This window comes from Xiphophorus couchianus, chromosome 10, assembly GCF_001444195.1.
Source record: "Xiphophorus couchianus chromosome 10, X_couchianus-1.0, whole genome shotgun sequence".
Classification (NCBI taxonomy): Eukaryota; Metazoa; Chordata; class Actinopteri; order Cyprinodontiformes; family Poeciliidae; genus Xiphophorus; species Xiphophorus couchianus.
In genome coordinates, this window is record NC_040237.1 from 17786395 (window position 1) to 17802489 (window position 16095).

The window sequence follows — 16095 nt, forward strand, 5'->3', positions numbered from 1 at the left end:
GCTTTCTCCAACTTCTTCTTTGGAGGTTTAAGGGAACTTGGTCTTGTATTTGTTGCATTGTCACCATCTTCAGGATAAGACATTCATCACACATATTTTCAAAAGCCTCATAATACGACCAGTATCAATCAAGAAACGAAAAATCAATTTTTTTTTCCTTCAACTTTGTTTAACTGAAATAATATATCCTTTAAACTTGGTTTTCCTGTACCCTGGCTTGACCCTCCACATAAATCAGTTTAAACAACCTGGAGAAACCAGATTTTTAAAACTTTGAGAGGTTTTGCTGCCATCTTCTGGTAGCAACCGGATCTGGAAACTTGTTGCGATTTAACCACTGGCTGAAGCAGCTAGCCGCTAGCTACGTGAGGAAGCCAGTCCAGTTTGTAGCTGAAGCAGAGAAACTGGTGTTAGGTCCACTCTCCAATGACACGGATACTCACCGTACAAAAATGCGCCTGGTTATTGACTGATATTCGGTTGCCCAGATTCCCCAACCTTTGTCTCCAACGCATCGGGGGAGCTAACCCTGATCTGAAAAGCGCAGTAACTTCTCGGTGAGTTGCCATGCTATGCTCTGTAAGGGCTTTGGCTAATTTAGCCAACTAACTTACTTGAACGCTAGTTAAATCCCGCGGGATAACTCTTCAGCTATGTTAGATAATACACTCGTTACGGTGCGGCTGGAGCTGAACGCGATAAATGGCCTTTACTGCTTTCTTCATTAAAGCTAAATCTGAGTTAGCCAAAATTAGCAATTAGCATTATCTGGCTAACAACCCCCGCCAGGTAAACTCAGGTGGGGGCGCTTATGGTAACTGAATTAGCTACTTTCTCAATTCATATTGTTTATTTATAGTCAGCGTAAAATGTAAGTTAGCAGATAACATGTATGTGTGTAATGTGCTGACTTACATTAGCAAATGTTGCTAAAATGCTGCCATTTAAAATCATCTGCCTTCAGTTGTATATATTTGTAAAGAACTAGTAGTATACACATGGTGATTCATATTGTTAATGCAGCTAAGCTAATTAACATCATAATTAGTTGAAGACAGGTACTAGGATTAGTTAGTCTATCTATTTGCAGGCCTTCCATCATCTGAAAATAAAAGTTAAGTGTTTCCAAATCACATTTGTGTCAAAACTGAAAAGACTGTGCACATTTTGTGGAGTTTTCAGCCGTTTGGAGTCAGTCGTGTTTCTATCCTCAGATGATGGATCCAGAACGACAGAGGCGACGAGAAGAGATCCAGAGGGCAATGAGCTTTATCCAGTAGGAGGCATAAAACCGACCCAAAGTTTCACACCATAGCCAAACCACACGCTAAATGCATCGAAATCCTAATGTGCTTTCACTTTCCCGTCCACCAGGTCGTCGTTGCCCTTTCCTGAACCAGAGAGTTACGAGGTCAGACTTGACTTATCCTCGTTTTTCACGAAAAAAACACAGGATAAGTGTGTTATCCTGTGTGGACCAATAGTCCACCATGGTCTATTTAATACTTATTGCACTTTTGTTCTTTACCTACTTTCCCGTTAGGCCTTCCTGATGCAGTTGGTGTGCAACTTGCTCGACGAGGGGAACTGCTGCTTTCGAGACGGCGACTGGCGTCAGGCGGCTCAGCAGTACGGGGAGGGGGTCAGCGTTGCCCGCTACGCGCAGGCCGAAGCCGTCATCATCCCACATGAGCTGCTGGAGAGCCTCTACGTCAATCGAGCCGCCGCCTTCTACCAGATGGTGAAGTCGAATATGAACGGGCAGAGTGGATTATCTACAAAAATTTATTCTGAATGTGAAAATCTTGATAGTCTGTTCCTTTCTTTTTTATCTTTTCAGAGGGAGTATGAGCGGGGCATTCAGGACTGTGAGAGCGCCCTGTGTGTGTCAGAGGGCAGCCGCAGGGCTTTGTACCGAAAGGCGCTCTGCTTCAGGGAGTTGGGGCGGCTCAGAGAGGCGTACGAGAGTGGAACCAAATGTCTGCTTACAGCACCACATGTATGTATTCGATATTTTATTATGGTTTCCGGCAAATGTATTCGGTAAGGGCGCACCGATAAATCTGCCCGGATTTCCTTAATTTTGGGAGATCAGTGATCGACCGATAGAGTATTGGCCCCTTTTTCTCTGCAGCCTAAGCATTGCTGATTTATTTCAAGACTTTATGGCAGGGGTGTCCAAAGTAGGGCGGCCCGGGTGACTTTCCCTCGTAACGAGTTTGATCACAGTTCAAGAATGTCTTACATTTTTTTCCCAGTTCGGGCAGCTGATGCAGTTGCACATGTAAAATCAATGTTAGGGTGAAATTTTCCCTGAAAAAAGACTAAATTAAAATCTGAAAATGTGAGGTGCTTCACAAAGTATTCATCCAGGTTTTTCCTTTTAATTTAATTTGATTTATTAGTAATAGAGGCCAAAGAAATAGGCCTGTCTGTCGCAATAAAAAATGTAATTGTCCCCGTAATTACTGAGATAAATGATTGTTACTTTGAGACAACTTTCCAGTAGTATATTGATTATAGCATGACAGTACAAGTTTGTTCTCTCAAAGATCAATAAACTTAATTTTGGTTTTTTTTAAGAACACTTAACACTGGAACTGGAAGATATTCTTACTATCCAAAATAAAACACGACAACCAAAAACAACAAGTGGGAAATAGAAACCACACACAACAAAAAACAGACATAAAATGACTTATGACGTCTCTGTAAACAAATTTGCCCTTCAAAAAAGAACCTCAGTCGTCAGAATAGAAATGATCGAGCTCATTTTAATTTATCGTGCGATTAATTGATTAGTTTCTTGTTGCGGCAGGCTTACCAAAAGCATCCAGTTTATTTCGCTGAAATGCAAACATTTAATCAATCAAGCTCATTTGTGTAGCACCTTTCAGCAATAAAGCAGTGCAAAGTATTTTACATCATAAAAACACAAAAATAAAAAGTCATAAAAACAACATACAGGCACCAATTGAGAAACCAGTTTGATAATGCCGTCTGTTGTTATCAAAATCATCAATATGTTGGTCAGTGTTCCATTTCTTATGGTACCAGAGCAAATCTAAACAGGCGTGTTTTTAGCCTTGATTTAAAGGAACTCTGTTTTCCGTCTGCTCTGCAGTTTTCTGGAAGTTTGTTCCAGATTTGTGGCGTACAGAAGCTGAATAAGCTTTACAAAATAAAAGCAAGAGTGAGCAAAATCCTGCAGTTGTTGCTAAAAAGACACAAAAGAAATCTAGAAAAGATGATAAACCTGAAAATGTCAGGATATGGTCCACAGAAATCTGACTGCTTTACTTATTACTTTTTAGAATATTGTGTGCTTTAGTTTGCTTGACAGGTAAATAAAAGCATAAAGTAGGTTTCATTATAAATAAAAAGAATTTGATTATTTTTGGCCGCCCTACCAAAAAGTTTGAACATATCAGCTTTATGTTATTCTCCTAGTAGAACGCGTCGACACCCGTTCCAAACGGTATCTTTCTGCCTGCTGCTGCAGGATGTGCTGGTCATCGACCTGGCCCAGGACCTGGCCTGCAAGCTGGGTTTGAAGGGCCGTAAAGCCTACATCAGCCCCCAGACCGAGTCAGCCGCCACAGAAGGGGAGAGTCTCGGGGAGACTTCCCCGCCCACTGGAGAAGTAGGTGCTACTCGCTCCCAAAACCCCACATCTGTCGCGCGGCGACCTAAACCCGACGTTTTCCTGCTCTTTAGATGTCCTCCAACGGGCTGGAGTCCCTGGGCGACATGGGACAAGGTATGATGCGCCGAGTCGATCCGAGTCCTGCTCCCAACGTTCCCGTTAAACGCTTTCCCTTGTCTCCGGACTCAGCGGACCTGTCCAACGCGCAGTGCATCCCCGCCCCTCTGGCCACGCCCATTCCGGTGAGCGACGACCCCACGACCGCGGTGGTGACCTCGTGCACGGAGCTGTCGGAGAGCCCCAGCAGCCAGACGCTGCCGCCCATGCCGTACTCCGTCCCGGTGTCGGAGCACATGGACGAGTGCAGCAGCGTCATGAAGGACGGGCTGGACAGCATCTTGGACTGCATGCCAAAAAATGTTAGTGAGGTGAGGCCGCAAAGAACACCAAATCTTCCTCGAGTGCTGGTGACATTTTATCAGGATTCCCCCCACCAGAAAACCTGCTAAGCCCAGTCAGTCATTCATGTTTTTGAGTTGAGGAAAAAATACAATTAAAATAAACATAAATTCTTACACTTAAGTTGTTTCATTCTATTTAAAGTGTCCAAAATCTTTTAATCCTTTATTCTCGACTTGTCACTTTATTTGCTGAAGTTGTTGGTGTGTAGAGCGGTAAAGACAGGAAGTGGTTATGAATGAAAAATAAAAAAAAGACACCTGACCTCAGACTCCCTATGTGGTCACATACTGACCATGTTATGATCTGATTCAGGTATTGTGGAAGCACAATGGATTTCACAGAGAAACAACTTAATCCACCTTTGTCATCACTGGTTCTGGTGTATAAAAATAAAAAGGTATAATAAAAAATCACAATGCTTATGGTGCGTTCACACTGCGTCAGGTTTACGTTCAAAGTCTATGTGGAGACGCATCGAGGGCCTTTGCGGCGCATTTCGAGCGTCTAGTGTGGCGAGATTTGAACCGTTTGGAGCGTCGAGCACATCCAACAGAAAACAACGGCTAGATCTGATGCGCCCTCCACATAGATTTTGGATCTAAACCAGACACGCAAAACGCTAGGTGTAGAGCAGTGTTTTAGGTGTTTCCCTTCTGCCACACGCCTGGGTTGAATCTGTGGATGATTTAACATGCTCCTGGAGCACTTGACGGCGGCAGAAAAGGTAACTGGATGATTTGGATCAGCTGTTCTGAAATCGCGGCTCGCCTAAAACATGCAGAGCAGGCTGGACTGAGGACTGGAATTGAGAAGCGCTTGTGTAGAGCAAAATGTCAAGCGTCTGCATTCAAAGTGCAACGCGCGTCAAACTTTTAAGTGTCGGACGCACCTTTTGATGTGAACGCATCATTAGCCTGGTGGCCCGCCAGGCTTATAATACACCTTTTAATGCCACACTAAGCGAATGTTGAGATCATCAGCTCCCTTCTTTTTAGCTCATGAGGTCATCAGTTTTGTTGCTTACGTACGTCTCCGTCCCTCCAGAGTCCGGTTCAAGGTGCCATCCCCACCAACCTTCCCAACACGGCCGTCGGTCTTCGGCCTCCGTACTCGCCCAGCCTCCCGGCTCCGTCGCCCCAGCTTCCCCCGGCCTTCTTCAGCTCCCCCATCAGCGACATGCCCCCCTTGGAGCCGTACCCTCCAGTGCGGGACCAGGGCTCCACCCAAGCGCAGGACGCACTGGGAAGCTTTTCTACAGCGGCCGCAGATGGCGAAGGGAAAGGAGTCGCTGCTGGTGGGCTGGACTCGCTGTCTGAGTACACGCTGCCTGGTGAGCCCTACGGGTCTTTATGGGGCTGGGTGGTAAATCCATTTGATTCATTAATCAAATTCTTGGGTTTCCAATATTTTAGTTTAGGAAATTCTGTGTGGGTTTTTTTTCACACCAATGGACGGACCCCTTGGTTCTCCATAGTTCAGAGAGATGTCAGTGTGCTCAAGGCCGCCATTTTGTTTTACGACTTCTATTTGTTTGGACTTTGAATTCAGGTCAACTCTGCGTCGGAATACTTTCATTTTTCATTTTCGTGTTAATTATGTTATTTTATGAGGCATTTTGAACCTCCTTGTTACTGAAATGTGCTATACAATTATCAAAATAAAGACGTACCAATCCTCAATTAAACTTGCTACATTACCCAAATAAAGACATGTTATGCATTTGTATTTTTAGCACAGTAAATTGAACAGGCATATGAATACCACAGCATGTTTTTGAATTACAAATCTTTGATCATTACTGAGTCGGTGAGTGATGCATTTTATTAATATGAGATAAGGAGCAGGATTAAATACGTGTTCACTTCTTCCTACTGCTCTTTAAACAGGAAAGAAGTGGTAGGCTAATTATGTAGTCTTTGATTCTGTATGCACGTCATCTCTTGTCCTGCTGGTTACTTGCTCTATTTTTTTATTTTTTTTATAAACCTGTTTGAAATAAATAAACAAAAATTAAATAATGTGACAAAAATGTGCAGAAGTTTAGGCGACTGCCGCACTTTGACAAGACGTCGAGAAGCGAGTGATGCTCCCAGTTGCACCCAAGCACGGATGAATTTGATTGGTCGCAGTGTTTTATGTTAACCTGCTGCTGTCATCAGAGGTGAGTCAGCATCGCTGCAACATACCGTCTGATATCAGTGTCCTTGTTTCCGTCTTCAGGGGGACGAGTGTGTCACAGCTTCATCCCTGGAATGCGCAACCACAGCGCTGGGCACACGGTGAGTAAAACGCTCCGTTTTTTAAAATCTTATTTTAGGGTTTTAGTTGTGATTATAAGTACGTCTAACTCTTTGGTCACCCGTTTCTCCTTCAGAATGGACCGGGAGGAACCAACCTCTCTCTTCTCTCCAGGAATCCTCTGGCTGCCACTCACGAGTTTCGCCAGGCTTGTCATGCCTGCTACAGCCGAATAGGTGGGATCCTTAAATATCACCGGTTTAAACTCAGGTTTGGATACTTTACTCTCTGTTTATAACCAGACGTGGGCAGAGGACCCAAAAGTCGTACTCAAGTAAGAGTAGCACTACTACAACATATTTTTACTCAAGCTAAAGTAAAAAAAATAGGTCCAAAAAAAATGACTCGAGAGTAAAAAGGTATTTGGTAAAAGGTAACTAAAGTGCTGAGTAACGGATCAAAATATCGATCATTTAATATGTAAAAATGACCTCATCAGCTGGACCAAAATCTAAAGTTATGTGGAATTTTTGGTATTTTAAAGACCAAAATGTTTCATTTAAGTAGCATAATTACATAATTTCCAGGTCCTCGAGTGATGGACTACAAGTACCAGCCGGAGGCAGCTCACCGCTGCAAGAGGGACGTGCTGCTGTGTCGCCTCAGAAACACAGACGACCCCACCTGGAAGAGGATCCGCCCCAGGCCCGCTCGCAATAACTTCCTGGGGGCGTTTGTTCTCTGCAAAGGTATCTAAATCTGCCTTTCAAATCGACTGTAAAATTCCACATAACTTTACGGCTTTGGGCCGTGGAGGGGAATCTTCAACTTCTACCGCGTCCGACAGAGGTGCAGGAGCGCCAGGAGTGCCAGTACGGAGAGAACTGCACGTTCGCGTACTGCCAGGAAGAAATCGACGTGTGGACGCAGGAGAGGAAGGGAGCGCTGAGCCGAGAGCTGCTGTTCGACCCGCTGGGCAGCACGGAGAGGCGCGCGCTCAGCGTCACCAGGCTGCTGCAGCTGCACATGGGCATGTTCATGTTCCTCTGTGAGGTGAGGAGGGGCGGGGCAAGGTGGGAAGAGGCGGGGCTTAGTGTGACACGTTTATCTCCTGTTTATATCAGACTTTTACTTTTTAATACAGGGGTCCCCAAACGTTTTCATGCCACGACCCCCGCAAAGAGCATTGACCTCTGGTCAGGGACCCCCTTTGGAGACCCACAGACAATGCTACAAATTATGAAACATTGACTTCTTAAATATGTATTTATCTTGTATTTTCTTAAATACAAATTAAAGAAATATTTATTTAGCATAAATGCTGCCTCGTACCGTCTGACTTTGGATGGCCATGAACTCTGTGGTGAAACATTTTATTATCGGGAAATATTATGACATATTACTGGATAATATTTCACGTTTGATATTAATCACATCACATTTAATGTTATTCCCACAGTTCTTGTGGTTTTTGTTGTTGTTGTTTTTTTGTTTTTTTTGAAGTAGTGTCCTCCACAGTTGGTTCCTTCGTTCTTTCTCTTGTCAGAAACTTTTCAATTTCTTGCTTGCTAAGCTAGAAAGAGCAAGACAGCTTGATGAATTGGAAATAACATCTTATTTTATCTTGCACTTTATATAAAAAATATAAATAAAAAAGATTTCAGTTACAAAAAAAAGATAATGAAAAATGTATGGGATTAAATGTTTTTTATATTTGTATATTTTTTTCTCATCTCCCCTCCAACACAGCGCCCCCTAGCAGCCCCCACTTTGACGAGCACTGCCTTAATATATCAGGGTTTTTTACTCTTGTGCAGGAATGTTTCGACAGTAAGCCTCGGATCATCAGTAAACGCAGCAAAGAGAACTTGGCGGTCTGCTCAAACCTCACAGCACGGCACCCATTTGACGATAACAAGTGAGCGAACGTCTGCGCTTCGTATAAATCTACGTTTTCCTTGAAACAACTTCAAATAATCTGAAAAAAATATGCAATTAAAAATAGTTTTTTTGGAGTGTATTGCTCTGAATGACTGTGAATGGGACCTGCAGGTGCCTGGTCCATGTGGTGAGGTCAGCCAACGTGCGTTACAGTAAGGTTCGGCCTCTGCACCCGCTCTGCCAGTTCGACATCTGTCGCCACGAGGTTCGCTACGGCTGCCAGCGCGAGGACAGCTGCTCCTTCGCTCACTCTGTCATCGAGCTCAAATGCTGGGTTCTGCAGCAGGACACTGGTACGCAGCACACAGGAAGACGTCAGCCCATCCATCATCCATCCATCCATCCATCATCCATCCATCTCACTCTTTCTTGCTCTATCCACACCTTCCTCTCTCTCTCTTTCTATCTTGCTCTCGCTTCATCCGTCCAGCTCTTTCTTCCTCGCTTTCATTTGTCTCTTTTCTTTGATTCTGTTTTCTTTCTTTGTTTTTTTTATTCCTTTCTTTCATTTTGTCTTTTTTCTTTTTCTTTCTCATCTTTTCCTCTTTTTTCTTTTTTTTGTTTCTTCCGATTGTCTTTTTTTCTTTCTTTTCCTTTTTGCTCTGTCTTTTTTGTCTTCTTTCCTTTCTGTTTTTCTTTCTTCCTCCTTTTTCTTTCTATTTCCTTTATCTCTTCTTTTTTACTATCTGTCATTTTTTCCTTTTCCTTTCTCTTTCATCTTGTCCTTTTTCTTTCTCTTTGTCCTTTCTTTTTTCCCTTTTCTCTTGTCTTTTTTTAAAACTTTTTCTTTCTTCCTCTCTTTATTTGTCATGAAAAATGTGTATTAACTCTTTGTTCTAACATGCCATCCTGTTGAATAATGTTGCGATTTTATTTCTTTCACTGTGTGTGGTGTTTGTCTCCAGGTATTACCCATGAAGAGATGGTGCAGGAGTCCAAACGACACTGGCAGAGGCTGGAGCAGAACTCACAGAAGCAGCACAAGGTGTGGTTTAGTTTCAGACAGCGATGGTTTTTAATCATGTTCCAACTCTAGTTAAGTGTGGGGGGGGGACATTTTTTAGGATGGTTTAACGTTTAGGCTTGTTAAACTTGGACAACATTCTAATAAGTGTTGAGTGGATCAGGTCTGTAACATGTGTAAGGACTATTGTCTGTAGTAAAAGTATGAAACCTCTCCGCCTCTTTCAGCCAATCCACATATCCCATCCGGGCAGCAGCCTACCAGCAGGGGGCATGGCAGGCCTCGGGGGCGGGGAGGGCGTGGTAGCGGGCGGAGTGGGTCCAGTAGGAGGTGTTGGGGTGGGGGGGCTGGTTGGAGGGGCAGGAAGGGGCCGCCCCCTCAACCTGAAAATGAAGTTCGTCTGTGGCCAGTGCTGGCGAGAAGGTCAGGTCAACGAGCCCGACAAGAACCTCAAGTACTGCACAGCCAAAGCCCGGCACAGGTAGGATCCGGGGTCCAGACCCGTCCGCTTCCTGACCCGCGTTGTCTTCTGACCTTGTCTTCCGCTCGTCTGCAGCTGGACGAAGGAACGCAGAGTCCTGCTGGTGAAATCCTTCGAGAAGAAGAAGTGGGTTGTTGTGCGACCTCTGCCCTTCTCGCGCTCGTACCCACAGCAATATGACGTGAGTCCTTCCACAGTCCATGAAAAAAAAAAAGCATTCGCACGAAGGCAACCGGGCGATCTGTAAAACTGAACAAAAAAAAAAGAAAGTTTTTAGAAAGTAATTTCAATCCTGTTGATGTAAAGTGACGTGTTGTCTGTGTGGAGCAGATGTGTGTGCATGTGATGAAGCAGAAGAAGTGCCACTATATTGGGAACTGCTCCTTCGCACACAGCCTGGAGGAGAGGGACGTGTGGACGTACATGAAGAACAACAACTGTGAGTTCCCACTTCCTCTTTACACTCTGTGATCAAGAAAGGTAAGCTATGAAGAATGACAGAGTATTAAAGCCGTAAGATTAAAAAATATTTTAAAAAAATATCATGGCCACAGAGGAGTAAATTTCTGCTAAAAAAACCGGAATATTTCAAAGGGCAGTGGTACATTTTTAAGACAAAATTGATCATTTTTCATTATTAAAGCCATAGATTTACGATATAAAACGGCATCGAATCGTTATGAATCTGTAATACACAAACTCAGTCCTGGGGCTGATCTGGGATGAACGAAAAGTCTCCCTTTAGCCGATGATCTTACCTTTACTTCAGATCTGTTTCTTTGCTATCAGAGTTGTCATTTTTTTACCTAAAGGTTGCTTTTCAGGTTCTTTAAAATAAAGATGAGCTTAAACCTTTCTTTGTTTTTGAAGTTATTGCTCGTTTTCGTCTTCCTTTTTTTCCAGTGAGAGACATGCAACAGATGTACGAACTGTGGCTGCAGCTCACCAATCAGAACAGACGGACGGAGAACTCCGCTGTAACTCCGCCCCCCGACGACAAGCAGGTCACCATAACAGCGGATTACACAGAAAACCTGGTAAGTGGGTAAAGACCCCCCAGAACTAGAAATGCTGCTAGCAGTTTATTTAGTTTTCTTCTGATTTTAAAAATAGCAGCCGATGCTAATTGGTGGCTGTCATGACAATTCATTAGAGAGCAATGCATTTCTCTCCTGTGCATCCTACCCCTAGTGTCAACATGCTAAACACTTTACATGCTAGTGAATAGCCCTCATGCTAAAGTTAGCCTTACAGCTAAAAAAAGACTTTTTGCTTTTTTTTAAGATATTGGCTATGTTTAGCTAGCTAATATCTTAATAAGAGTAAGTTAATGTAAGTCCATATACTAGTAACAGCATTTAAGCTAATCTTAGCGTTTTAGTAAATTTTAGCTTACACAATATTCCTTGTATACTGAATGGAGTAAGTCCATGTTAGTCAACATGTTAGTGATTCCCCAAATGCGAGTTCCTACATTTTAGCTAACCTTAGCATAGATGCTAATTTTTAGCATCAGAATGCCTGACACTTTAGCAGGTCCCTTTTACATCTCTTCAGAAATTTTCTAGCTTATTTAATCTTTTTTTTAATTACAGAACCAACATTACATTTCTTTTTTAAGGTTTTAGAACAAAGTAAAAAAATAAAATAAAGCTTTATCAAGCAAAACCACCATACCATACTGCTGTTCACATGATGTACTTTGTTGCATTAATTTATATTGCTTTAAATTTTTTGTTTTATCTACCTACTTTTTCACTCTAATTTTGTTGTCGAGAGAAATTAACAAAATTGTTTCCTTTATATAAGAGAATAAATAGATTTTATTGCATAGTAGTAGATAGTAATAAATACAGTGAGCTTTAGTATTAATATGAGAAGCTGCTAAACCTGCTAGCTTCTCTTGGTTTAATTTTTGGTTTATCAGAGAGATGATTTATTTAAATTTTTTTTTTATTTGGTTTTTTGTTTTGTTTTTTTGCATCATTTGTAGGGAGGCCAGCATCTGTCAGACGGCGATGACCTCTGATGGTCGCTCATTTTGGAAACGCATCTGATCATCGCGGAGACGGAGGCGAGCCGGCCACGACCAGGCGCGGCCGAACCGCCCGTCACCCTGCCAGTCGAACCACCTGTGAGACGGCGGCCGGGCGGGCGCACACGACGTTCGAACCCCATGACCACATATTCACGCACTCAGACATTTACACGCAACACACAAACCCACAGGCACCAGTTATCATGAAGAGAAGGCTTCCGAAGCGAGACCTAAAAGTCGGGCTTTAACGTTTGTTTTTTTTGTTGTTGTTTTTGTTTTTTTTGTTTTTTGTCTTTCTGCAGGAATTCCGCAGCCTAGTTTTCCTCTAACACAGTCTACTTCCCTAATATTTAGAGTTTGTGTCCCCCTGGCAACTCTTTACTTCTTCTTAGCACTGAAACGATTCACATTCGGCTGCGCTGGTCGCAGTCCGTCAATCTGCTTTGTTTTTAACGCTGAAACTCCAAGTGCTTCCTAATGCGAGTTGAAACTGTAAACCACTGGCAAAGAGAGATATCATGTGGACACGCCTGTCTAAACTTAAATGACCAAATCCTGCTCTCTTTCCTCTACAGGAATCTAAACGGAGAGATCAAACAAAATTAAGATTTTAAAAAAAAATTTTTTTAGCTGTTTTCTTTCCCACTGGGAGTTGCGCTTCCTTGTTAATATCTGCCATATTGGTGGAAAAGTCTGAATGTAACGCCTGCACAGGCCTTCAAAAACAAGGAAAGCGAGTCGCTTAGGATGTTAATGTTGTAGGATGTATGTGCGCACACGCCCAGAACATTTCAGTTTCACATCGGCTGCTCCCTGCTTCGGATCGCACAGAGATTCAAGTTCCCCTCAGATATACGCAAGAGGGATTAAAATGAATTTTTGGCAACGAAAGGTAAAGAAGAAGAAACTTCGTTCCTTGTTCCTATAAGTTGACTGAAGTTGGTTGTAGGAGGAACACAGAAAACTTGATCCAGTTTTAAGCATATTAAGCATCCAATCGCTGACCTGTTTTTCCAAATAAAGATAGCATAAATGTTTTCTATGACTTCCTGGTTCAAGTGTTCAGTTGGAAACTCCTGCAGCCTTGAGTTTGGAAACCTAATATTTGTCGTCTGATCCCCAAAAGCCCCAAATATTTTCTCCCCATTCGGTCAGAGAGGGCCTGAGACATGGAGAGGATTCACGGCGCATACCGTGCCTAAAAACACGCGACACACACACACACACATAAAACGCACACGAAAACAGGCAGGAAATGTGTTGCCATCTTATTCTAGCCTTTTAATGTAGACATCATGAGAGTATGTCTTTATTCAGCTACACGCATATTATACATACATATAATATACATACTACTAATAATAAATGATAACTTAGCAGTTAAGCTTAATAAATATGTAACCTGGAAAACTTGTATTGATTACATAGATAAACTTCTTGTATCGCCGAAATAGATGACTACAGTGGTTTTGTTTTTTTGTTTTATTTTGAGAAAAATGTTTTTCCTTAACTGTGGGTTGTTCCAGACGGGGCTAGTTAATTGAAAATAAAGGTGAAGATGGTCTACACTGAGAATCGAGAGCCAGAGATGAGGCGACCTTATTAATATATCAGTACGGTAAAAGCAGCATTGATAATTGAAGACGTTTACGTCTAATTATCAGCTGAAACTCGGTGGAGCTTTATTTCGTGGGTTTAAGGAAGATGATGCATGAAAACCGTAGAGTGGAATGTGATTATGTAAAACAAAAACAGACAAAAAAAATAAACACACAACGGACTCGCACAGCTGCAGATAACGTGACTCGACTGCTTTCCGTAATCCCGCCTCCGTCTGGAACAGCCCAAGGTATTAGCTTCCTTGAGGGGATCGTATTACTATCACTCCTAGTATTATGATGAATATGATGACTATAATTATTGCTATTCCTATTTCTCTTCTATATGCTATTGATATATGTATGTTAATTGCAATGTATACCTTTCTCTTTATATATGTATCTATGTACGAATATAATAATTGACAGTAATTACGCCTCTGCGCCGCTGCAGACAGCCCTGTCTCTAGAGTTTGATCAGTCAAGGACAGATCTGGACACAAAGGAGCGCAAAGAGACTTGTATACTCCCATATAGCGCCTTATTCCTTATACTACACCTATAAGATACATACATATCCCTATTGTATAATCCTACTTACTATATACAGTATATGATACCTGATAACCTATGATAATACTTAGACATCCTTTATAAGATGTTTTAGATAAGAAATGGTGGCCTGTATCTTTTTTTTTCTTCTTTTTTTTTTCTGTGGCTGTGAAAAGTGCTGTGATCAGAAAATCTGTTTTATCTTTCCAAGATAAAAAGCTGCAGAGCCGCACTCTTAACGCTCTTTATCTTTAACTTCAGCTCGACACACATCCGTTTCAACATGAGTCCCAACCAGAGCGGTGAGCAGGAACACGTCAGTCATTTTGAAAATCCCAGCGGTTTAAATATAAAGCGTGACGGTTACAGGATTCTTTTTTTTTTTTTTTTGACATATGTGTGACTTCAAGCCTCTTTTTAAAAGCTAAAAAATAAACAATAATAATGATAATAAAAAAAGGATTAAAGGTGAGCGTTCTCTTTAGTGTTGGCAAGAGCCCAGAAATGATTATGTAACTCATGACGGACGTCAGTTCTGCTCCCTGTGTGTCGCCTAGACGGGATGTGAATCATGACAAAACCTTTTTAAGGAGGAGTGTTGTTCGGTTTCCATGTAATTCCAAATACCACTGACATGCTGCTACTTACTTTATAAAAAAATTTTTTACGCATTTGTTGAAACAGTTACTGTGACAGTATAGTGTGAGATGGTTAGTCTGTGAAAAAAAAATCTAGCTCCCGTGCCTCACCCAGTGCAAACTCGAAACAACCAATCAGAGCCAGGAGGCGGGTCTTTGCGCTGTCAATCTTGCCTTTGTGTGCGCTGTACAGCTTTTCCCCGTGAATGCTAAGACTAGTTAGCATGGCCACCGATGATGGTGCACATTTTTCCTGGAACAGAGTTAGCATTAGTACATTTCACAGTGAGTTCACAGGGTTAATTGACAGCGCTAAGACCCTCCCCCTGGCTCTGATTGGTTGTTTTTGGCGCATTTCTTCAGACTGCAAAAGTAGCTCAGAGAGGAGGTGGAGGAGATCAACATTTTCACAGATTTTCTGTCTCATATACTGTCACAACATGGTGATAGTTTTAACAAATATGTAAAAAAAAAAAAAAAAACATTCTTTATAAAAGTTAGATCATTAAATTAATATATACTCTTTGGGCTAAATTTTCCCTAAATAATTCGAAGGTCTGTTTTAGCAAAGAGAGCTTTCATTCTGATGCTCCTGAAGTTCATGGCGCCGCGTTGCAGTGAAATGACACGGTGCTCAGCTAACAAACGGTCTTCTCTGGAAACGTTCATGTGACTCATCATGGCCTGTTTTCCCTCCTTTGGTTGAATGCAGCTACTAAAGAAGTTCACCATCAACTGGTCATCAGCATATTGAAGTTGTTTTCTGGAACTTCACAGAAGACAACAGGGATGTAGGAAGGGGAAGGAAGGCCTGTTTTTGTACTGGTTTGGTTTTTTGTTACAGTTTTATGTGTTCGGCTGTTTCCTCAAATCTTCCTTTCCTCCTCCCTTGTTGGAAATTCATGATCACACAAGTGGACCAAAATCTTTTGAAAGCGTTCAATAAAATGTTTTAGAAAAAAAAAACATGACTGTGCTTTTTTTTTTCTTTTTATGCAAAACTATTCATACCTTTGGAACTTCATTTAGTCACTTTGGAATTGCAATGTTTGTGTCTAATTCAGATTTTGTGACGGTGAAAAGTGAAATACATAATTTTGAACTTATTTTGTATACATTTTTGGAGTCTGGTGCTGTTGACAGTCTTCCTGAGCAGTGGTTCTCTGCAGCTCATCCAGAGATACCTGGGGGAGCTCTTGGCTGCATCTTGTCTAGCTCGTTGTGCCATGTTTAAATTACAGTAGCGCTTCCTGAGACATGTAAGTCCTTGGATATTGTTTTATAACCCAACCCCGCTGTCCCACAGTTTTATCCTGACTCGTCTGGTGTGTTCTCTAATTCACGATGTTTGTTCACTAATGTTGTCTGACAAACCTCAGAGGCATTCACAGAACACCTGGATTTATGCTGAGAGTACTTCCATGTACACTATTTGCTATTTGGTTGACTTTGGAAAACCTATGGTGGCCCACAAGGGCTAATAAAATGTAAAAGCCTCAATACCATAAACTTACTAGCATAACTAGGACTTTAGCGT

At 42.1% G+C, this 16095-nt stretch overlaps 1 protein-coding gene across 1 annotated transcript; it reads left to right on the plus strand.

Annotated features, from left to right (window-relative positions):
* The first annotated feature begins 299 nt into the window (after window positions 1-299).
* Window positions 300-15524, plus strand: zc3h7bb (zinc finger CCCH-type containing 7Bb). Its single transcript, XM_028029618.1, has 21 exons — window positions 300-557; window positions 1215-1276; window positions 1375-1411; window positions 1544-1741; window positions 1841-1999; window positions 3503-3643; window positions 3718-3760; window positions 3836-4074; window positions 5153-5438; window positions 6329-6387; window positions 6483-6582; window positions 6934-7095; window positions 7194-7399; window positions 8164-8264; window positions 8399-8580; window positions 9193-9272; window positions 9479-9732; window positions 9808-9913; window positions 10063-10171; window positions 10636-10769; window positions 11726-15524. The coding sequence occupies exons 2-21, from the start codon at window positions 1215-1217 to the stop codon at window positions 11759-11761; spliced, it is 2694 nt and encodes an 897-aa protein (XP_027885419.1). The 5' UTR covers window positions 300-557; the 3' UTR covers window positions 11762-15524.
* Window positions 15525-16095: the final 571 nt, after the last annotated feature.